General features: G+C 51.6%; 1 protein-coding gene across 9 annotated transcripts in view; it reads right to left on the reverse strand.

The window, feature by feature from the left end:
- Positions 1–6,084: 6,084 nt before the first annotated feature.
- The window catches only part of Safb2 (scaffold attachment factor B2), a 30,126-nt gene continuing 12,748 nt past the window's right edge, over positions 6,085–23,462 (reverse strand). For 3 of the 9 annotated variants that reach the window (XM_032900757.1, XM_032900763.1, XM_032900764.1), the window contains 10 exons: positions 21,761–21,888; positions 20,432–20,523; positions 18,945–19,084; positions 18,421–18,711; positions 17,941–18,078; positions 17,270–17,318; positions 16,583–16,713; positions 15,540–15,652; positions 15,393–15,459; positions 14,916–15,224 (listed from right to left, as the gene is read on the reverse strand). In XM_032900757.1, coding sequence (XP_032756648.1) covers positions 15,080–15,224; positions 15,393–15,459; positions 15,540–15,652; positions 16,583–16,713; positions 17,270–17,318; positions 17,941–18,078; positions 18,421–18,711; positions 18,945–19,084; positions 20,432–20,523; positions 21,761–21,888 — 1,294 coding nt within the window. In that variant the 3' untranslated portion in view covers positions 14,916–15,079. Of the gene's footprint in view, positions 7,837–8,005; positions 8,112–10,961; positions 11,122–13,506; positions 14,437–14,915; positions 15,225–15,392; positions 15,460–15,539; positions 15,653–16,582; positions 16,714–17,269; positions 17,319–17,940; positions 18,079–18,420; positions 18,712–18,944; positions 19,085–20,431; positions 20,524–21,760; positions 21,889–23,462 lie in introns of those variants that run through there. The other 6 variants (XR_004387693.1, XR_004387694.1, XM_032900761.1 and 3 more) reach the window with 6 other exon arrangements.

Here is a 23,462-nt window from a genome sequence, read left to right on the forward strand (position 1 = left end):
CACCACAACCACCAACGCCACCACCACTTCCACTTCTACCATTACCACCTCCACCACAACTGCCACCAACACTGCCACTGCCACCGCCACCGCCACTAACAACAACTCCTACCCCCACCATGTTTGTGGCCACAATGGCAGTACTGGGCAGCCATTATGTACCCTAACATGCAAGTTGGGAGTTAAAAATCAGAGCCTGTGTCCTGGATGGTTTTGGACATAGCTCACAGCTAGGACACAGGACAGGAGAGCTGGGACTCGTCTCTCAGTTAAACTGTGGCATTATGGGAGCCTGGTATCATAAGTTGCAAATGATGTAGGATTCTGGGCCCTTCTGAGAATTCTTTCTTGCTGTTGAAATTCCCGATGGAGGAAAGGAACCAGAGAAATGAATCAGCTGCCTAAGATCACGCAGCCAGGCCATCAACTGCACATTGGACTACTGCCTGACTAGATCTGTAGGTGCTGTAGCTCTGGTGGGATGGTACTCAGAGCTGAGCGGGCTCACCTGCGTGAGCAAGGCCCTGGTTCCATCCCCAGTATTGAATAATAAGGCAATAGCAGCACACAGCTGTTCACAGCACAGAGGATGAAGGTGCCAGAAGATCAGGAGTTCAGGGTCATTCTCAGCTATACAGTGAATTTGAGGCCAGCCTGGGCTGCATGAGACTGTGTCTGAAAGTAAAGTAAAACAGTCCACTGTAATTTCTTCTAGCAGATCCATTTTCAGGCATACAGTGTTGGTTCCACATTTATTGTGCCAAGTCCTACCCATAGGATACATTCTTCCTGCCTCAGGGACTCACAGCTCAGTAGAGACCCGCCATCAGCCTGTGATGAGAAACAAACAGGACTGCAGAGCTGGGTTATCAATGGGCAGAACAACATGGGAAGGAGAGGGAGCCGGGGTGCAGCCATGGCCATGTCCTGTCCCCAAGAGCAGGGAGGGCAGACAGGACAGACGGCTGCCAAAAGCCCAGCACTAAGGAGCCCTGTGGGGCCTGTGCTATTTTTAGCTACTGCTCCTCAGGATACCTAATCGCTCTGGCCTGGCCCCTGCCAGGTTACCATGGAAACTCTGGGTACCACTGGCTGCTAGGTGCATCCCCATCCCAGACTGCTCTCACCATCCCTGATCCAGGCCTCCAGACGATGCCAGTGGGCCAGGCTCCTCTTTTCTTATTGTGCTGTGTAGCCAAGGGATTGCTCTGCCCTTCTCTGAGACACAGAGACTGAGCTTTCCCATGTACCCTGAGCTCAGTGCCCCACTTCCTCACTGTTCAGGTGCGACCCCAGGCTAGATCCTGGGCTTGAACTCTGGCCAGCAAGAGATTTCACTTTACATTCCTAGGGGCAGCTCTCAGTCCCTTGAGACAGGGTGGAACCCAGACAAGTATGGGACCCTCAGTGCCCAAAGTGTTTTTGCAATATATTTATTTATAATTATTTATTTTGAGACAGGGTCTCAAAATCCTTGGCTGGCCTGGAACTTTCTGTGTATTCAGGCTGACCCCGAACTCACAGAGATCTCATGGCTCTGCCTCCAGAGTGCTGGGGTTAAAGGCATGGGCCACTATCAAGCCCGGCTTGTTTTGTTGCTTTTTATGAAGCTCAAAGTTTAGGAACACTGCTGTTCCTGCCAAGGACCTGAGTTCTGGTACATGCATCCCATGACTCCAGGTTCAGGTATCTGATGCCCTCTTCTGGCCACCACAGGTAGCTGTACTCATGCACAGACACACAGACACATGTAATTTACAGGAGTAAATTTTCTACCTACACCACAATGATTCAGAGTGTGTGTGATTACACGTGTCTGTCCTGTCCCTTCCCACCTCTGTCCCTGGCTCCTCACAACTCCCTGCCGGTTGCCATAGAGGGGTCAGCTGATGTAGTAACAGTAACCACAGGGTCTCATGTGGTCAGCTGAGTGTGGCCCACTCAGCACTGGCACAACACGGTGCCCACTCCCTGTCACCCTAACGTCCCCTTGCCTCATCCCCAGCTGTTCCAGTCTTCTGATCCACCTGTATGTACAACACACTGGTCACATGGCCCATGCCAGGGATGGGAGGGGCAGGTACGGATTGTGTTCACCAGCTCACACTAGTGTCCCCCACCCCATGGTCCATCAGCATCTTCCTGTACAGGCTCCCACATCCCCTAGGATGCCCTACATTTGGGGACCCTGCCTGAATACAGGACACAAACCCCTAGTTGGCACCCACCTCCAAGTACTGCTGGCCAGGAGTGGAGAGTTCAGGTTGCTGCTTTCTGTCTAGGGTTGTCATTATTTTAGAATGAATTAAACATGAGACCTGTCTGTGCAGTGTCTGGGACACTGTAATTGTCCCCAGACAGCTGGCTGAGGACAGGCTGTGCAGGAGTTTTCAGAGGGGACATGGCGGGGAAGGGTTCCTGCTGGCCCAAGCATCTTTTTCATTTATTTATTTATTGTGTGTGTGGAGGTCGGATGGCTGCAGAAGGTGGGTCTCCTTCAGGGATTGAATTCAGATTGTCCAGCTTGATGGTAAGCCACCAAAGAGACATCTCACCCCCCTCCCCTGTATGTCTCAGGCAGTGTGTGTGTGTGTGTGTGTGTGTGTGCAGGTGGCCTGGGGCCTGTGAAGGGCGGAGAGCTCTCATGACGTTGATGACTGAGAATCTGTGGCTTCCATCTCAGACAGCCTGTCAAGGGCACCCTGTGGGTACAAAACCTGGGGCTCAAGCTGCTAGCTACTGGCCCACTTGCTGCCTTTGAGGGGTAAATAAGACTGAGAAGATAGATGTTTAAATAAACATGTAACTGCTAAGAAACCATCTACACAGGCTTGTGGCCATGGCAACAGTACCAAGCTCTTAATTTTTTTTTTTTTTTTTTTTTTTTCAGAGCTGGGGACCGAACCCAGGGCCTTGCGCTTGCTAGGCAAGCGCTCTACCACTGAGCTAAATCCCCAACCCCTTAATTTTTCTATTATGCAAATTCATTCATTCATTTGTGCCTTCGTTTGTGTGTCATCAGTTGTCATGGTCATGGTATCAGCTTCAGTGTCTGGTCCTGTTCTAGCTTGCCCAGCCAGTGGCAGGTACTTATGTATCAGCTCTCCCAAGCTGCTCCCCTGCCCAACCCTGATCCCACGCACACATAATTCGCTTTTCCATCCCTTAGGATCCAGACCCCTGGCCCCAGAGAGGCTGCTGTGGCTCCAGCACATGGAACAGAGATGCATCCCAGGCTGAACTGAAGCCTGAGACCACCTGTGATGCCCCCTTGCCCCATTTAAATTTTTAAACAGTCTCAAATTCAAACCGTCCCTGTTCAGAATCTTTTTTTTTTTTCTTTTTTCTTTTTTTCGGAGCTGGGGACCGAACCCAGGGCCTTGCGCTTCCTAGGCAAGCGCCCTACCACTGAGCTAAATCCCCAACCCCCCCCTGTTCAGAATCTTAAACTCAGGAGTTAGGCAAGTCCTTGCAAAATGGAGTGATCACAGTACCTACTACGGTCAGGATGAAATGAACCAAGGATAGCGTTTAACTACTGGGCAGGTGCTCGGTGACAAACCTGACAGCCTGCGTTCAACCCCCAGACCAACTCCTCCTGCAGGCCAATCTCTGAATTCTGCCTTCGCACCAACAGTTGATAAATAACATCTGTTCCCACACTGCATCCCAGGATTTGAGGGTCTTCTCTGTAAAAGTGCAATTTTTGGAATATGAACTTTTTTTTTTCTGGAAAGTGTTGAAGAGTTAGAGGGAAGAGATGGGGTGCCCAGTAGTGAATCCTGCTGGCTTCCACAGCAGTCACTCCTCAGCCCCAGTGTCTCATGGAAAGGGAGCCTCCAATGTACCAGGTCATCCTGCCCCAGGACCTTGGCACATGCTGTGCCATGTTGAGATCTTCTAGACATTTCTTCTAGAGTCCTCTCGGCTGCCGCTCACTACCCCACACATGAGATACATGAGACATGACACTAAATAACTCTGCCTGCATCTTTCTTTCTCCCTTTTCAAAGCCCTGCAAGGCTCGGTCTTACTATGCATATATAGCGTCCGCTATCCTGGAACTCCCTCTGTAGACAAGGCTTGACTCAAAATCATGTTGTCTCTCCTGCTTCTGCCTCTCGAGTGTTGAGATTAAAGGAGTGCACCACTATGCCCTTGCCTCTAAATTTGAATAACTCAGATTGAGCTTTGACCAGTGCCTCCCCCCTTCCATGAGGATACAAAAGCTCAGAGAGGGTGAGTTACTTCTCTATGCAGAGCTGTGTCCGGCTCCATCAACTCCCTGTGCAGATGGTGTTCTGGGCTCGCTGTCGTCCAAACAATGACTAATTCTGAGTTCTCCCACATTTATCACAGAACAGGGAGCTAGGTGCCGAGGGGCCACAATGATAGCAGAAGAATGGGGTTAGGGCTGTGGACCCCACATGCCTGCTACCTGGTTACTGAATGCCAGCCCCAGCTGCAGGAAACAGCCTCCAATAAAGTACAGAGAGAAGAAAGAAAGAAAGAAAAGAAAGAAAGAAAGAAAAAAGAAAAAAGAAAGGAAGGAAGGAAGGAAGGAAGGAAGGAAGGAAAAAAAAAGAGAGTAAGTTAAAATGAAAAAGAAAAACTACAGCCATGTGGTAGCCCCACCTTTAATCCCAGCACTCCAGAGGCAGGAAGGATCTCTGTGAGTTCAAGACCAGCCTGGTCTATATATCAAGTTCCAGGCCAGCTGAGACCTTCTCTCAATTTTTTTCTTCTGGATAAAAAAATGAACTCCAGCCTTTATTGCATAGAGGAAGAGCTTTTACCTTCCTATTGCTAAATGAGGGAGACCCAAGTCTGCTTGTTGTCCCCACAGCTCCTTCTGCTGCCGTCTATGTCCTCTTCCCACTTGTACGTACAAACACTGGGTGCCAGTCACTTGCTTCCATGCCTTCCCTGAGGCCACTTGGTATAAACGACTGAAGGCAGGAGTCTTTGAGCTCACCCTATTGGCCCCCATCTGCTCTGGCCTGTGGGTCTCAGCATCCGCCTCCACCCACTGCTGGGTAAAGCCTCTCAGGAGAGGTTGTGCTAGGTTTCCTGTCTACATTTTGGTCTCTACGCTGTCACCTTCCAAAAGCTGAAAAATTTTTCTGAACTAAGGGAACATCAACATTTGGGAACCTCCCCAAAGATGTGCTTTTGAAATTGAAGGGTGAAAGGATCCTGAGGCAGGAGAATTGTTGCTAGTTAAAAAGGCCAGTCTGGGCTAAAGCATGACAACTCTGCCTCAAAGACAAATGAAAATAGAAGCTAAAAACAAAGGGGGAAGGTGGGGAAAGGTGGGGCTGGGGACAGCTTAGAATGCAAAGTGAATTGTGCCAAGGTCCTATGGTTTCCAAAGTAAGTTTCAGTGTGGGAAGGGCAGTGAGACCTTAGCTCAAGTAGAAGAAGTTTAGGGTGGGTGACAACCAATGTTTGGCCACTCCCACCCCAAGTCTCTCAAGGAGGTATGGGTGTGGCCTCCAAGAAGTGACCTGACCCTGACCACACCCCAGTTCCTCACCTGGGATTCTAGGCAGGCCTCCATCCCTGACACACTCTAAGCCTTCCTAGTTTAAAAAAACTCTGCATAGAAACAGGTCTACAGGGAAAATCACAGGGAGTCCATCCCCTCTGTGGCCTCTGGTTCTCCTGTGCTGGGTCCTTGGCAAAGCCCAGTTAGAACTCTAGTGAATGGCAAGACTGGCAGTGTCCGGCGAGTGCTTGGTCAAGTGGGCCAGACTGCAGGGGAAACACCTGCACGGGGAGCACTGTGGGATCCCCCCACCCCCTTCCTTGCTGCAGCTGACTGTTGGGACCTGTGTGGGTGGCCCCCACCAGGAGCTGGCCCCTCCCTGGATGCCAAAGGCCTCAGTGAGATGGGAGAAGCTGCCAAGTCTCACCCGAAACTTCCTGCCCCAGCTAGGGCTTGCTGGCTGGGTGGGGCCTGAAGTCTGTCAGGCCCTGGAGGGAGAATGGGCAGCTGGCTGTATCACCAGGTGTAGGAGCCACGGGGTGGGGTGGGGTGGGGGTGGTGGGGACATACAAAGGAAGCCAGGTCACAGTAGGACCTGCTGTTTTCAGTCTTTTATTTGATACACATTCAAAAGTGGCACCTCTGTACCTAGAGCCCAGGGTAATGAATGACCTGGGGTCTTCTGAACTGAGTTCACAGAGAGGGAAGAACCTCAAACCTAACCTGGGTTCATGACTCAGGCCTAAGACAGGAGCATAGTGCTGGAATAGATAGCAGGAGCCTGGAAAACTGGAGGCTACTACTGGAGTCTAAGGAATGGTTGTATATAAATGGGGCACTGAAGGTAGTAGGGCTTTTGTAGAATAAATAGGAGTTTATAAAAAAAAACAATAAAAAGGTGGGGTGGAAAAAAAACTGATGGGCCTGTGGCCAAAATTCAGGGAGATTTCAGGATGCAGAGAACAGGGTGAGCTTGTGGGTGGCCCATGCTCAGCAGCCTGACCTTTGACCCCACAGCTCCCCTGGGCTGTTGGGGAGGGGCACATGCTTTCCACACTGTGGCTCTGGGACCTCCGGCCTTGGTTCTCTGGTCTGGAAAACAGGGTTCAGGCAGCCAATTGGGCTGTTTTACATCCACTTCAGGGCTAGGAGGTCTTGGATCAAAGAAGGGAAGGGAGGGAGGGAAAGAGGGAGCAGAGGGAGGGAGGGAAGGAGGGAAGGGAGAGGAAAGCCCGCCAAGATGGGGACCAAGGGACAGGCCCTACATTATTATTTCTGAACACGCTAAGGTTGTCCGTCTGCCTTAAGGAATGAGTGGTGATTTGCATGCAATTTGCATAGTGTTTGTTAAATGTCAAAATGCTTTCTCTCAATGGCCCCTCAATGCCAGCTCCCCAACCCCACCCCCCAGCAGCTCTCTCACAGGGACAGCAGCTTCTCCCACAGCTGAGTAACAGCCTGGTGAGTCTGGAAGGAGACTGGAGAGGCAGAGAGAGACCCAAATCCCCAGGGCCTGGCACAGTTGCACATTTATAGCAACCTGGTTCCAAAGGCCAAGATTCAGTCCCCAGCTGCCGTGCTCTGCCCCTGCAGCCTGTACAACTCTTAATGGAAATATTTCCTTCTGGGCTCACAGTGTAGTCTCCAGCATGTGAGAGAGGGAACACGGGGACAATGGGGAACAGGGTCATAAAGCACCCGACACTAGAGCTGTGCAGTAGAGCGCCCACCCACAGCACGTGCTGAAATACACGTGCTGAAATACACTTTGCACACCCATGGGGTAATCAGGGCCCCCGGGATCAGAGTGTCCTCCAGCAGACCCCCTGCTCATAGCCAGAGCCCTGTGGGTCCCCCAAAGAAGGAACTGTGCCTGTTGACTGGAGAGCTTCCCTGAGGAGGCTGTGCTTTGGGGATGGACAGAGGAGGATTCAGACAGCAGAGGCTCCTAGGGTTGGGTCCTAAGGCCACAGAGTAACCAGAAGGTTCCTTGCTGGGGGGATGGAAGGCTGGACAACAGTGTTGGAAGTCACCATCAGGAACACCAGAAGCAGTAATCAGCAGGACTGGCGAGTTGCATCTAGCTGGGAGCCCAGCACCTGGATCAGCAAGGGACATGGACCCAGGGTTGTGAATCAGCAGTTTCCAGGCCAATGGCCCTTCTTCCCTTCTCCAAATAGCCTGGATCTGGGCACGGAAGGGAGTGCAGTGGTTGCCCACAATCCTGAGGCCCTTTCTTCTGTAGCAGCCACAGTGCCTGGATCCCCTGGTGGACACCACAGGAATTGCAGGTGTAGCTGCTCAGTGCATCCTGGTGCCTGTTACAGGAATCGCAGGCATTTGTGGACCTAAGCCCAAGAAGCTCAGTCAGAAGCCAGAGGACAGCAGAAAATTTCTCAAGGTCACCCAGCAAGTTGCGGACACCAGCGCTGAGCCAACATTAGGAAACGAGGATGAGACTAGTGTGCCCACCCCATGGGCCCTCAGTTTCCCCACCTGTATATTCTACCGGCTTACCTAGAGTACAACTGGGCTCCCAGGAAGAGAGGTGTGGTGCCTCCTGGCCCAGTTCGCTCCCTCAGCCAGCATCCTGTATCACTAAAGTCACTGCTCCATCTCCTACCTGAGAGGTGGACACAAAGAGACAAGGTAAGGACAAAAGCACTTGGCTTCTAGGCCTTTCCAGCTAGTCCAGGAGTTGAGCTGAAGTGAGCCCTGGCCCCACTGGAGACACAGAGCAGTGTAGACACACAGGCTTGGGATAGGGTACAGTAGTGGCCCAGGGCTGTTTGTCCTGCCACCCTCCGAAGTGAGTGGGCAGACACTGAAAGAGATGGAGACACAGGAGACATGAAAAACAGATGGGGACAGTGTGCAGAGAGAGAGAGAGACCAGGACACAGAGGCATGCAGAGCCAGAGCCAGGTACACAGAGGGGGGCAGGAAGAGAGTCCCCAGAACCACCACTGGAGCCTGCACCGCAGATCGACAAAGCTAATGGAGCTAAGAAGAAGAGCTCACGGTCACAAGGGCCTTTCTCACCTTGTCCCCGAGCCAGCACCCTCCCACTGTGTCATCCTCCACAAGTCAGAGCTCAAGATCCTACCAGGTCCCAGTCCAGGTTCCAGCCCAGGTCCCTGGTCACCTGGTGTCGCTGAGTAGAAGCAATACTGAGCCGTCCTGCAGGCGTGCCTCACGAACTGTCTGATGGTCAGGCAGCGGCCTAGAGTTGTAGTAGAAGGTTCTGCGCCAAGAGCTCACACCCTGGCCCACTAGCTGTGCTCGCAGGTCGCTCAGTGTGTCGCATGGCCGCACGGTCAGTGGCAGTAGCAATGCCTCATCGGCTAGGTGTACCTTAATGTGGTATCGCTTCCAGCGGGACAACCCACGACGCAGCTCTTCCATGGCCATTGCCAGCCTGAGACTCTGGCAGGTCAGCACCTGCCAGACCAGCTCAGCCGCCAGCCTCCACCCCTTCTAGGCACGCCCTGCTGCAGGAGCAGCCCACAGAGGTGGTAGCATTGGCTGGCCCAGCCCAAGCCTCCATGGTAAACCTTTCTCCTGTACACAGAATACATCAAAGGCTCTGGGGCAAAGAATGCAGCTATTCAAAGGCCCTGGGGCAGGACGGGGAGCCTGGTGTGTTGGAGGAGTGGAGCTGGGTCTTTCTTTGAAGCAGAAGTAGTAAAGGGCAGAGAAGGTGGCAAGGAAGGCAGTGTAACCCATCCACCCACTTCTTTAATCCTCTAGAACTTCCTCCCTAATCCATATCTGCACTGGCTTTGTGTCTGTGGGCTCCAAAGAAACCTCAATCCTGGGCCTCTGTCCTCTATGGCCATCAAGTTGGGAACAGGGATAGCTTCTTCAGCCTTTGCGGTCATGGCCTAAGTAGGGGAGACAGACTTCTGGGTTTGGGCTGGAAGAATCCCATTCATGTGGGCACTGGACCTGGGGCTTCAGGGGATGGGTAAGAGTTCAACATTCATTCCCCTTTGCCCACATTCACCACTCACATGGTTCAGCAAGTGCCTGATGGGGAGCAAAGGGAGCCCCAGCCTCCCAACCCTTACAGCCCTTTTCCAGAAAGCCAGCTGCCTCTCCAGCACACTTGCGCAAGCCCATCTTTACCTTTCCTGCTGCACTTGTTGCCCCAACTGGATAGAGCAGTTTGTACTCTGCACTTGGCCTCTGACACATACACTTTGAGCATTTGTCACCAACAACAATGCAATGGCCACTTTGTGGCCTCTAACGCTGTCACCTCCTGCCACAACCCCTCCTCCCCTACCTCAATGTCTCTGCCTGTCCACGGGGGTGTTGTGAAATGACACTGTTGTCATAGGGCTCTGACGTACACTCACCCAGGAACGGCAATGCTGAGAGAACAGTCTAGGTGCTAAATTTGACTCCGCAAAGAAAAACAAACTGAGCATTCTAAAATTTAGCACAAGTGACATTTTGGTGGTATAAGTCTTTAATTCCAGCACTTGGAAGGCAGAGGCAGGCATATTCCTGTGAGTTGGAGGCCAACCTTATCTACAAAGTGAGACCATGACCCCCATCACCCCCAAAGGACAGGTAGGAGACTATATGGGAAAACACACCTCCCAGGGTCCTGGGGGGCAACCGTAACCGTCCCACTTACCCACATTCACCACCCACACGCTTCAGTGTCTGTATAGGGAGCCTTTAATTGAAAGATTAATAACTGACAACATGCAAATATAAAACACCTACACACTGCACACATGAAAACTCCAACAAAGCCACTGAAAATTTCCAATAGTCAAAAATAGACAAAAGACTGACTTCCGCTGTATGTAAAAAGCTTCTGGAAACCAACAAGAACCAACAATAAATTAGACAAATGAACAGACAATATAACAGAATTATGAAAAAGCGCACATCCTCCATGTCAAACTAAAAATGGAGCCAAGGGTGGGCATGACAGGGAAAGGCCTCCTCCGACCACGCCCTCAATCCTTACTGGAGAATTATGGGCAGGGCTCCACTCCTGACCACGCCCCCCAGCCCCCTCACTGGGGAGATCCTAGGTGGGGCTCTACCAGGGAGCTTCACCCTGAACCCCCATGAAGTTGTTTTTGTTTTGTTTTGTGGAGACAAGGTTTCCTGAAACTCACTCTGTAGACCAGGCCTCAAAGATCTGCCTGCCTCAGCCTCCTGAGTGCTGGAATTAAAGTCTACCACCACCCCGATGACATTCTTATAATGTAAAAAAGAAAATCTTGGTCTCTCACAGGCTGAGGCTAGAGTGGTCACCAAATGGTCTGTTTTTATGCTTCTCTGGTGGAGAACAATGGGCAGGATAAGCCTGCAGTGTGCTGTGCCACCAGGCACTTCTGATACCAGCACTCGGGAGGCCAAAGTAGGAGAATGACCAGATTTAGGGGAGCCTGAGCTACACAGTGAGACTCTGTCTCCTCCCCCCTTCAAAGCCAACCAACAAAACCTACCCATGTTTTGCTAGTCTACTTTGCTGTTTCATTTGAGGAAGAACAGTCTTGATCACTGGGCTTCGGAGGGTGGAATGGCCTGCTTGCTCAGAACAGCACTGTGGTTCAAGATCCAGTCAGAACAGGGCATGATACACCTGCTGAGCTTCTAACATTCAACCTGCAGACACAGGAAAACTGAGTCCTAGCACTGGGTGAGGGGGCTGGCTTCATCTTTGAGACCAGGGTCTGCACAGATGATGAAGCTCTTGGGTGTTACCCACCACACTCGTGGGCACCCACTGGTCACTGTGAGGGTCAGGGCCAAGGGGCTGGAGCAGGTGGAGGCCATGGTGACCACCTGAGGCACTGTCAGTACCAGCCTGTTATTTCTGACTTTCTCATTAAAGCAGAGATGAGCTAGGTGGTTGTGGCCCACAGGCTCCCTACCCTAGCTCCGGAGGGATCAAGGCTTTCATGTCTAACAGGGTGGTATGTTCTAGGCAATTATGGCAGCAAGCTCAGAGAATCTCTCAGCTCTGAAAAGCCAGAGACTCAGGTTGACTCTGGGATGTTTGAATTTGCTTCTCAGAGTCACTCAAATAGCTCACCCCTTTTTCTATTGGATTCAAAGGCATTTTTTTTTTTTACACATGCATGAATGAAAGCTGTCTATCATGTCTTAGGTAATTAACCTTTGTTGACATTCTCTGTATCCTGAGACCATTGATGGTCCTGAATCTTTTAGAAGCCCAGGGTGCTCCATTGTGCAGAACACAATGCTGTGTTTATTAAAACAGGATCTCAGTAGTCCAGGCTAGACTCAAACTTATTGCTATCTTTCTGAACTGTCTCTCAGTCCCAGGATAATAAACATCTACCACCACCTTATACTTTTCTGTCTTTCCCTTTTTTGGGGGGAGGGAGATGGTGGTTATGTAATTCTGAAATTAATTTGTGTGTATTTGCACAGGCTTGGCTGCTAAGGTTTTTGTTGTTGTTTTGCTTTTTAAAGACAGGGTCTATCTCTGGCTGTCTGGGAACTCACTATATAGATCAGACAGGCCTCAAACTTGTTTTTGTTTGGTTTGTTTGTTTTTGAGACAGTTTCTCTGTGTAGCCCTGTCCTGGAACTCTCTTAAAAAACCAGAATGGCCTCAAACTCAGAGATCTGCCTGCCTCTGCCTTCCCAGTACTGGGAATAAAGGATCAGTACCATGGCCTTGCAGGCCTCAAACTTGCGATGTTGCCAAAGATGGGTTGGCCGGTCCAGCTGTAGCCTAGACCAGGAGCCTCTGGATACCAGTGAAGATCCCATGCAAGCTGCTACTCAAGTCCCAGGGATTAGGCAGAGATGGATCCTGCTGAAGGACCTGTGGGTAATCTTTTAGCAATGTGGCTCTTGGGTGCCACCTGGTGGTGATTTGGGAAACTGGAGGCTCTCCCTGCAACACTGACTAGCCTGGAGGTGCTCTCTTCTTGATATTGAGGATGGTTTTGTTGTTACAGAGTCCTAGTCCCAGTCTCAGTCCCAGCCCCAGCCCCAGCCCCACTGAGACAGGGTTTCTGTCTGGAGCCCAGATCAGATCTTCAGGGTACAGTCTCTGCCCATCAAAGGGCCTGTGAGCTCACCTTCCCTCTTCCCTGTTGGGTTCCTGACAGTGACTGAAAATCCTTTGGTGTCTCCCCTCCAGGTCTGAGGCCTCTTCGGGTACCTGGGTTCTTCAAGTCAGAGTTTGTGCCCGTCTTGCACATTTCTGCCTGCTCCATCCCTCTAGTGGTCTCTGCTTGGGATTCATGTTTACATATGCTGTTCCCTTTCTGGGAACATGGTTCTAGCTGGTATCTACAGGAGGCCAAGCAGCTGCTGTCTGTGAGCCTCTGACATGTTCCCAAATATACAAGAAGCATTTGGAAGTGATTGACAGAAAAGTGGGAACCAGAGGGGAACATTTGGGCCTCCTTTCTCATGGAACCCCAGCTGAGGGGAGGGGCCCCCTGCTGTGATCCTCTGGTGACCCAAGGACAAGACATTGGAGACACCGTACTGGTTTTATTCCAGAGGACTCTAAATGATCACTTGTGCCTGGGGAATGACCAGTGCCTCCTAGGAGTCATTTCGCTGGCGCCTAATGGTTTCTTAGTCCCTATGAAGTGGGTGTAATGGGTCTAGAAGAGATAAGACACTTTTGGTGGCTTTAGCACTTAATGCCACCCACACGGAGCAGTGCCCCAGGGGCCGGAGACAAGCACCTTGTTTTCAAGACTGCTAACATGACATTACAGATGACAGCTGTACCAGAACCCAACTCATGAAGATTTGCTTCAATAAGGAGACAGGAGCTACACATGGGAGCCACTGTCCTTGGACAAGGTAGGCTACACAGTTCAAGCTGGTCTGGAACCCACCTCTGGCCTTAACTTCCCAAATGATGGTGTCATAGGGTTAAGAACTGCTTCATGCTAACTTGAAAGCCCTCAGAGGTCAGAGCCTTGGTAGAAGGTTCCTCCCACTGCTGTCAGGAACTAAGAGACCCAGACCCACAACTGGACAACGCAGCCCAGCACTTCTGGACCTCAACATTTATTGCAGTCCTAGGCACTACAGACCTTTGCTGCAGTGTAAGAAGCCCTCCAGCAAGCAGGACAGGTATGCTGAGTGGCACACACTGGGAGGACACAGTTGTGGGTTTAAAGACAGCCAGCCTACAGAGGGTAGCTCCCTTAAATACTATCCCACACTCAAAGTTTGCCATCTTAGCTTGTTAGGACACTGCACAAGGGCAGAAAGCTCACTCTCAAGGTTGGGTGACCACTGCCACCACCACCCATGTCCTAAAGATTCCACCTCCGCACAACAAAGCTATGTCCACTTTCCTGCTAACTGTATCCTCTCCCGACTCCCAGTACCCACAATGCCACTTCCTTTCTATGGTTGAGAACTGGGGATGTTCTGGCAGTGGGCTTAGCAGTGTGCATCCTGTGTTTGGCTCATTCTACCGAGCACTGTGTCCTTGAAGTACAATGTCTGTCTGGTTTTGAAACAGGGTCTTTCTCTATCGCCCAGGCTGGCCTGAAGTGATCTTGCCTCAGCCTTGGTGCTGGGATGACATGTGAACTGCTAACACTGGAATTGCCAATGTGCTCAGTAGCCCACAGTCCTACCTGCACATCCTACCTGCTGAGCCGAGGCTAGCCTTGCCATTCTGACATAACAAATATAGCCTCAGAGAAAGACCTTGTCAGGCCAAGGCCTGGTGTAGGGATGCAGAGTGTCCATATGACCAGGGTCCAAGTGAAAGGGGGAACGCTCAAATGAAGGGCTGGTGGCAAGGTGGGCTCTGGCAGACTGAGGCATGTAGAGGCAGGCTTGGTGCCACTCATCACTGGTGGATAGACACCAAGAAGACAAATGGTATCCTGGGTTCAGAGATGGTCCAAGGAAGGCTTTGGCACTGAAATTGTGGCTCAAAGGACCCAGTGACTTCACAGCCAGCTAGTGGTAGGGCGAAGTACCAAGAAAAATCCAATTAGATGGTCAGTCACCATGCAAGGTCCTCTCACCTTTTAAGACATCCCATGAAGCTACGGCCAGAGTGGTTTGGACGCTCTCACTCCAGAGCCTATGCTCGGGAGGGAAGAAAAAATCTAGAGGTGGGTCATCCTGCTAGCAGAGGTTGGCCAACACTGCTCGAGAGGTGCTTGCTACCACCAGGCTGTGGCCTTTTAGAGGCTACTAGGGAAAGCTAGTTCAGGCTTCTGTATTGATCCTGGAAGAAAGGCAGCTGGTGGCTCTGCAGCTGCCCCTAACACCACAGCCTATGAGTTCTGATTCCAGCTCCACCATGTCTGAGATATGGGGCAGAAGACCTGGACCGAGCATGGGCCAAGGGCAGGACCTAGCTGCAGCCACAAGAGCAGGGCAGGGTGGGATGGGCGGAGGGACGCGGAATGCCTGGCAACAGAAACCTTGTCTTACAAACGGCAGAATAGGACTGTGTTTATTAAAAACACCAGGAGACTGAGTTCACATCAATGGTTGGCAGAACCCGTGACTGCTAGCGGTGCCACAAGTAGGAGGTGGCTGGGGCTGCAGTTTCTGCCTACTTGCAGCAGCAGAGTTTGGTCCAGAGCAGGGTTCAGTAGCGGCGGGTGAAGTGGGGGTGAGGGTGGGAGTTGGGAATTCGGCCACCCTGGTCCTGGCTGGCCACGCCACCACCTTCCAGTCTACCACTAGGCATAATATGGCCCTGGGAATGTTCACCGTGTGCAAAGCTGCCTTGCCTAGAACAAAGGCAAACAGTTTGCAAGGGCCATGCCTGGGAACCACAAGGTGGCACCTCACAGAGTGCAGGGCCCTGTATAGCACCCTCAGAATGCCAGCCCAACCAGGGTGCACACATGTAGAGGGAGGGAAGGAGGAAGGCAGTGGCAGACATTTAAACTTCTTACCCAGCCATGCCACCCCGGCCTGCTGCCACATGCCCATGCCCAGGTCCTGTAAGGCCCCGCTCAGCACCTGCAGGAGAGAGACAGCTCTGTGGACTCTGCCTGCATAGTAGGTCTGCTGTTTACCCACTCCTTGCCATTCCCTGGTACCTCGCCACCGTATGTGTTCATGGCCCGTCATGTTTGTGTCCACAGCGTTGTGCCAGACAGGAACCTGCTGCTCCTCCAACTGTGAGCTGTGCTCTGCCCATTCTCGGCTGACCCTTTGTCAAATACAAGATGACAAATGGCTGCCCCCATGCGCTTCCCATCACTCCACACCAAGATTTAAGCCCAAATCCAGGACATCTTCAAAATCAGACTTTGACCAGGGTTGGGCAATGAGGACACCAGGCACCACCAGGGAAGAGCAATCATCTACAAGGCAGCCACACAGTGGGTCCACAAGAAGCCCAGTGGTCCACACACTTGGGTTTACCCACTATTGGAAACCTGCTGACACACACATGGGCACGTGCTAGCAGCATGGTCCACAGCTGAAAGGGAGGGAGGGAGGGAGGGAGCACAGAACACCTTGCTTTATCATAGTCTGATGGGTAGAAAACAGGAGTGTCCACAGTATGAAATTCGACAGGAGACAGGAGCTGCCTTCAAACACACCACAGCATGGAGGAGTCTCACTAAGATCAAGTGTGTGTGTGTGTGTCCAAGAGTCATGGGTATGTATGTGCCATGGTGTGTCTGAGTGGGTACCTGTGTGCCACAGTGTGTACCTGCAAAGCCATGGTGGTGGATTTGTGAGTGCAAGACCTTGGTAGGTTAGGGGTACAGACCTGCTGATGATATGTGCTTTCCAAAATGAGAGCAGTGTAATCCAGGCTGGGATTAGGGACTCACAGCAGACAGTGTCGCAGGGAAGCAGGAAAGTGCTTGGGAGGTTAAGGCAGGAGGACTATGTGGAAGCCAGCCTGCGCTCCACCTCAAACCACCTAATCATGAGTGCTCCTACTGAGGTAGAGATTCCCACCCTGTTGCCAACCAAGGAACAGGGACAAGGTTCCCACCTGCCATCATGAAATCCATGGTACAGCCAGGGATAGCAGGTAGAGGAGGACATCCCAAGTGCTTTCATGGGTTCCCACCAAGAGCACACCAGAAACTCATCTCGGGCTCCTCCTATAAAGAACACTTACCTGGGGGGAGGGGGTAGCCCTAGGCCTTCATTCAACTTCTTGTCAGAGCTGTAGCCATGCCAGCCGTCTCGGGCGTCCCAACCATGGTGCTCCAGAGGCCTTCCATGGCTGTGCTGGTCATCTGGGTAGTACTGCAAGGCACACAAGAGACAGAGCATGTGTTCTGGGCCCCCGGCTTCCCTATTCTATCATGCCTCTTCCACACTGAGCTAAAGCACGTGTCCCCTGAAGTGCTGCAAGGCTGGATGGCAAGCGTGCCTAAGAAGTGGCTCTGCGGGGATGGCATGGGCTAAACATGGTAGCTCAGCCTGTGCACACACCACCATCACTCTCTTGCTAATTCAGGACCAGCATTCCTGACAGGTGATGACAAAACACACTCTGGGGGCACCCAGGGGATGAGCCACTTGTAAATTCCTGTCTTGACCTAAGCCCATCCTGAAGGACCCATTTCCTCCTTAGAGACTTGGGCCATGGTGTCTTGTCAGGACCCTAGCACCAGCACACAGCTAAATCAGATGGGGCCAACTCCCCATAGGACTGCAAAGCTGCCATGGCAATAAAGGCCCCCAGAAAAAAGACACCAAGTTCCCAAGCAAGTATTGGCTGAGCTGAGTCTTTATTAGGTGAGATTCAGAGTGGTACCCCTCCCGCTCCCTACAGCAGGGGTTACAGGTAGCTACTTACACTTACTGGCCCATCCCGCTCTTCCATTCTGGGTCTGGACCCATCCCTCCTGCAAAGGGGACAGAGCATTGGTATGGCAGTGTGCAGATGGTGTGTGGGGATAGAAGCAGAAGACTCCCTTGGGGACAAGACTGGCTTTCCTCCAAGTACTAGCTACATGCTAGGACACAGCAACAGGGACGGCAATGGGAGGTGGAAGGCTTTTTTCTGGATGTGGAGCCAGGACAAAGCAGGAAGCAAATCTCTATCCAGGCAGACATTTAGAGAGGCTGTCCAGGAGAGCTGCCCCAGGCAAGTTTTCACACGTCCCCACCAAGCACGGGGCTAAGACAGCTTGGAATACACAGTCTGGGGAGTCTGAGGAAGTCTCCAGCCAGTGAGTTCAAAGTCAGTGACCCCTCAGCCCTTACATCCTACATCCTTCTCTAGAACATGAAAGCCAGGGAGACATGAGAGGACAAGTGGAGCCACCATGTGGACACTAAGGATTAGGCACAGGGTGCCTGGTGTGGCTTCCCTCTCCAGATGCTCCACCTGGGGTTAAGACCTGGTATTCCCTAGTGCCACCTGTGGATGTCCTGTGGTGGTCCCAGGAAGCAATGAGCTCTTCACAGAGATCACAGGAACTCACCTGCCATGTACTGGATGATGCTTTGGGAGCTGATGCTCACCTGTCTATAACATGCTCCTGGTAATGACCCCGTTCCCGGTGATCGAAGTCATGGAAACGGTGATCTGGCCTTGGAAAGTCTCGATATCTGTCTTCCATGGCTGCACGCTTCCCTTCTGGCCAGTAGCCATCATCTCTCCTGGTTTGCATTTTGCAAAAAGACTTAATTCAAGGTAGCAGCAGCAGCATCCCACAGTTGCCAAGGGTACTGTCATCTCAGGATGGAGGCAGGCTGTTGGGAGCTGACTGTCACCAAGAACACTTGCATGAGCACAACACTGGATCCCCATGCCTCTCCCTGTTGGCCTCTCCCTTGGGATTGTGCAAAAGGGATGAGGACTACAAGGTTCCTCAATGTGTCTGCAGGGACTGTCCAAGTGGCTGAGAGCCAGCAGAGTCTTGCTCTCTTCATGGCCTTTCACAGCCCACAAGCACAACATGCCAGGCAGAGTGGCTGGGCAAGGAACATATTGGTGCTCACCTAGCATCCAGGTTGTAGGCTCTGCGCAGTGCCCGCCGTTCCTGCTCAGCCCGCAGCTGCTCTTGCTGCCGTCGCAGCTCCTCACGCTCACGCATAATGCGCTGCTGTTCCTTGCGTCTTTCACGCTCCACTCGCATGCGCTCCCTCTCCAGTCTCTCCCTCTCCAGCCGCTCCCTTTCTAGACGCTGCCGCTGGCATTGGAGCTGCAGCCGTTCTCGCTGCAAACGAGCCTTCTCCCGCCGCTCCTGGAAGGCATCCAGACGCTGCTCCCGCTCTCGCTGCTCCCGCTCCCTGCACACAGGTGGCTGCATCCTCAGTTTCTGGCCTGGGTACTGCCCACGCTCAGTCTCTGGCCTCCTGTCCAGACTTCAGAGGACTTGGCTGAGTCCCTGCCCTCCCACCAGGGTCTGCAGAGGCCTTGGCTTTCTCTGCTATGTGAGACTACCTCACATTATCTGATGGTACTAGGCACTATTTCCAAGCAGACAGGAGCCAAGGTAGGTTAAGGCCAGCGCCCCGCTCACCGTCGCCGCTCGGTCTCCCGGATTTCACGCTCCCTCTGCCTCTGGCGCTCCCGCTCCCGCTGCTCCTTGATCTTGTCAAATGACAATATGTCTCTCTTCTCCCTGCCCTCTGACTTTCGGTCTTGACTTTTGGAGCTCTGCTGACCAGAACAACACAGTGAGAACCAAACAGGCAGGGTGCTGTGACTCCAACAGCAGTCACAGCATAGTGCAGAAGGCCAGAGTCTCTCTGAGGTTTCGCAGTCAGACTGGCACACAGCACCCTGCCCAGATTCTGAGTACTAGGCTTTTCAGTGCTCATCAAAGAGCAGTGACAGGTGCCACAGGATATCTAAACTCAGGGTACTCTAAATCTTACAGAAGTGCTTAGGGAGACAGGCACTAGTAACATTAGCACTTGGGGGTGAAGCAGGATTATAATTTCAAGGCCAGCCTAGAATACAGATTGTAGCAGAGCCCCTGCTGAAAAATCCAACACCAGACCAGAGCCAAGCCAGACCTTTCAGGTAAAAGGGAGGGGGCACCTCATGCTCAGACTAAGACTTTTCTGAAGCCTTGGTGTTTTGTTTGTTTGTAGACAGGGTTTCTCTGTGTAGCCCTGGCTGTCCTGGAACTCTCTGTAGACCAGGCTGGCCTCAAATCCAGAGATCTCCCTGCCTCTGCTTCCCCAGTGCTAGGGTTGTGTACCACCACCACCCAGTCAGTCTGTCCTTGTGGTTTTTCATGGTGGGTGTTTGTAGAAGTCAGAGTTGGTCCAAACCACAGCCCCAGATGGCAGCATTTCTAATTCAGAACAAACAGAAAGCTCTATAGATTCAGAGGATCCAGGAGGGAGGCTCACAATTCTAACTCCAGCTCCAGGGGAATCCTGCATGCTGTTCCACATGTGGTACTCATGCATAGATATGAGAAAGAAAACAGAAACAGGACGACAGGCCTTTGGCATGAAGCTGAGGCATGCAGTGTGAGGGGCTCCCACCATTATGCGTCTACAGTAGGTGAGCTCTCTACATAGCTATGCTGATGCTTTTCCACTGTGGCCCTATACGAACCTAGATTCTAAGAAGCCAAATGCTCACTTTCTTCTCCTGCAAGGGTGGGAACATCACCAGGCAAGCCTGCACTGACCACCGGCTGCACTCCCGCCCTGGGCCTATGCCTGCCAGAGCACCCAGTTGTGCAGCCTGGTTCTTTTGGGGAGAGACTTCCAGAATGAAGAGTCATGAGCAGGCCCACACACAGCCCTGGTGCTGTCAAGGACAAGGCCCTACTTTCCTTTGGATTCATTTAGCACAAGGCCAACAGCAGAAACAAATATACCACCATCAGATTAGACCAAGCCAGACAGGTCCATTTACTGCCAAGGCTGTCCGTGCCTCAGTCTCTCTACTGAAGTGGGTAGAGCTAGACAAAAGATGCCAGCTAGGGCACCTCCCAGGTAAGTGAGGCTGGGAGCTGCTATGCCAGCCCTGCCTGTCAATGCTTACTCTGTCCTTTGACCTGCTTGTGGCCTTCACACTGATGACGGGCTCGCCCTTGGACTTGTCCATCACGACTGTACGCTCCGTGCATCTGCTTCCTGCAGGAAAAGTAGTCATGAGCTTGCCGGCCCCTTATGGCTCAACCTTGTGTCCACTGCTCTCTTCAGTTTTCAAAGCTGTTTCTGCCTTGCGAATGGTAACAAGTGTGTTCCTGATGAATAGATCACCCAGCAAACGGGCGCATTTCCTCAGCGTATGGGTGGCAAAGATGTTCCATTTGTCCCCAAGAAGCTGGCTAGCATCATTGCACTGCTTGTCCAGACTGTAAGCAATGGATGATGGTGGTGAATCTGGTGAGGATCACCACACCAAGAAGCTGCAATTTCATTTTTTTAAGACAGGGCTTCTCTGTGTAGCCCTGGTTAGCCTGGATCTTACTATGTAGATCAGGCTGGCTTCAAACTCAAGACATCTACTTGCCTATGCCTCCTGAGCACTGCGGTTAAAGATGCCCAGCAATTTTAGTTTTATTTTAAACTCTTAGCTTCTGTTGTTGAGAGGAGTGTCTCTGCTGCTGAGGAACCACATGGCACAACACAGCTCTCCTCAGCATTAGCAATGCGAGCCACTGGTTTCAACAGAAGATGAAACAGAGAACCCTGGCAAACTTCGCAACAGGAAGTACAATCAACACTATACTATGGGAGCAAACAGCATAAACAGCATGAAACAAACCCAAGAACTGGGGCCAGGTAGATGGCTGAGCACTGGCCTTGAGAACCAGACCCTAGAACCATTTAAATGCCAGCTGCAACAAGAGCTCAGTGGCAAAATGCACGCACACACAGTCCCAGCAGGGGGTGGGCTATGATTATCAGCTTTTTCTTCTTCTTAAGATGGGCTGGCCAAAGTGTCCCTCCTGCCTCTACCCCAAGAGCATCCTATGCTCTAGGGTTATCTATCATACCCTTGACAGGACAGGGACCCAGAGAAAGAACCCTGTGTCCAATGACTACCAGCCCCAGGTTCAGGGCTGCCTTCTGCTGTAGACAAGCCCTTTCCTCCCGTGTGGCAGGGTCTACCCCTAGACTCCACTCTCAGCCTGCTGTACATTCAATGCTGTCCAAGGTGGTCTTGATCACGATCTCTCTGACAACAGTTCTAAATAGTGGGGTGATGGCCTGGGCCACTAGACCTGATCTGCAGAACAGATCCTTTGGTCCCATCACATGGTCTGCAGCTGACCCAAGTAACAACTCTTGTCTGCCTCCTGCCCATGACCCTGAGCCCCACCAGGCCTCCATCTCTCCCAACAGCATCCAAGATGCTGCTTACCTGATTTGGTTACTCGAGAATGACTGGCGGTTCCTGGTGGAAGCTCATCTTGATCCTTCTCCTTTTTAATGTCCTCTGGCCCTTTCTCTTCCTTTCTTTCCAGTTTCTCTTCCTTTTTGATCACAGTTCTGTTGAAAATGGTCAGCTGTAGTTTCCCAATGATCTCCACAGGAGCCACTAGCCTCACCCAGCAGGAAAAGGGAGGCTATGTAGCCTGCTCCACTCCTGATCCCCCGAGTCTGGCAGCCTAAAAAGCTGAAAGCAGCAGGGCAGAGTGCTACTAGAACCCAGTTCCTCAGGGAACCCAGAGGCTGGACTCCAACTCTCCATCTATGTCTCTAGAGGCTGGGATGACAGGTGTGTAGCCTCATACCTGGTTCTTCATGGTGCTGTAAATGGAACTCAGGGCTTGCTACACTCCCAGCCAAAAGAGTTTGCTTCCATGTGTGGGTATACCCACAATGCACACATATAAGACAGAGGACAACTGGTTTCTCTACCATGCAGATTCTAGTAATCAAACTCAGGCCATCAGGCTTGGTGGCAAGTACCTTACCAGTTGAACCACCTTAAAAATACTTATATCTTTACAGAAATTTTATAGAAAAATAATGTTAATCAGACACAGTGGGATAAGGTAAGCCTGTCTCTAGCTTTTGGGAGACTGAAGCAGGATTGAGTCCTGTGCCAGTTTAGGCCACAAGGTGAGACACTATCCCATAATAAACTAACACTTAACTGACTCTCATGCTGACAAGCAGGGCAGAGTACCCATGATACCAGCTGGGGAGCAAGCTCTGCCTGGCCTGACCCACTTCCCATAGTTTCAAGACTCTTACACACCAAGCACACAAGTATTCACCTAGGCATAGCCCTCTTTCTTCCCAGAAGCACTGTCCCAATGGAGCCTTCTCCATTATATATAATGGAAGGTTTCTGGTAACATTTTTAATCCTTTCATTGGCAAATAAACCCTTCTGTTACCAAAGATGGCACTCAACGATGGCAGCACTGGAATAAACCTCTGCATGCTGTGCCTGCCAACTGCCATGCTTGGCCACATGGCTATAGCAAGGAGCTCCTAAAGTAAGTTGGAGCTTCACCTATGCTTTGGGGAACACCTGTTGAGTACTTCCCAGAGCCTGCCTCCCCGATGCCGTCCTCATGACCTGCTGCCTCCTCACTATGGGACTTGTGGGACAGGACTGAGCCAGCCTGCTCCCCAGTGCACAGAGAGTTGCTGAGCAGCTTTATATAAAGCCCTGCTCCACTTGCATTGACACTACCCATGTGACACCTAGCAGCAGAACCCTCCTGCCAAAGTCTCTTCAATGGTGACAACAGAACCTGTCAGGTACTCACTACACTTCCAAGTCTGTGCCTGTCTATTTCTGCTAGGGGGAAAAAAAAAAACAAAAACAAAAACAAACCACATCCTTTGGCAAAAGCAATCCTGAGGCTCTGGGCTCCAAGGTGCTAAAGCATCTCAGGGTGCCGCAGAGATGCACGACATGCTGGGATATTTAAAAAAAAAAAAAAAAAAAAAAAAGATGAGGACGCCTGGTCTCTGTCAGGATAGGACAGATGGCCTGCTTAAGGTCTGCTCCAAGGTGGGAAAGTTCCTGTACATTTGGGTTAAGAGTCAGCCCAGGTCTGGGACATTCTCATGGCTAGGAGGCTAATGCTAACCAGCTCTCTGGCT

The sequence above is a fragment of the Rattus rattus genome, chromosome 4 (genome assembly GCF_011064425.1).
Source record: "Rattus rattus isolate New Zealand chromosome 4, Rrattus_CSIRO_v1, whole genome shotgun sequence".
NCBI classification, from domain to species: domain Eukaryota; kingdom Metazoa; phylum Chordata; class Mammalia; order Rodentia; family Muridae; genus Rattus; species Rattus rattus.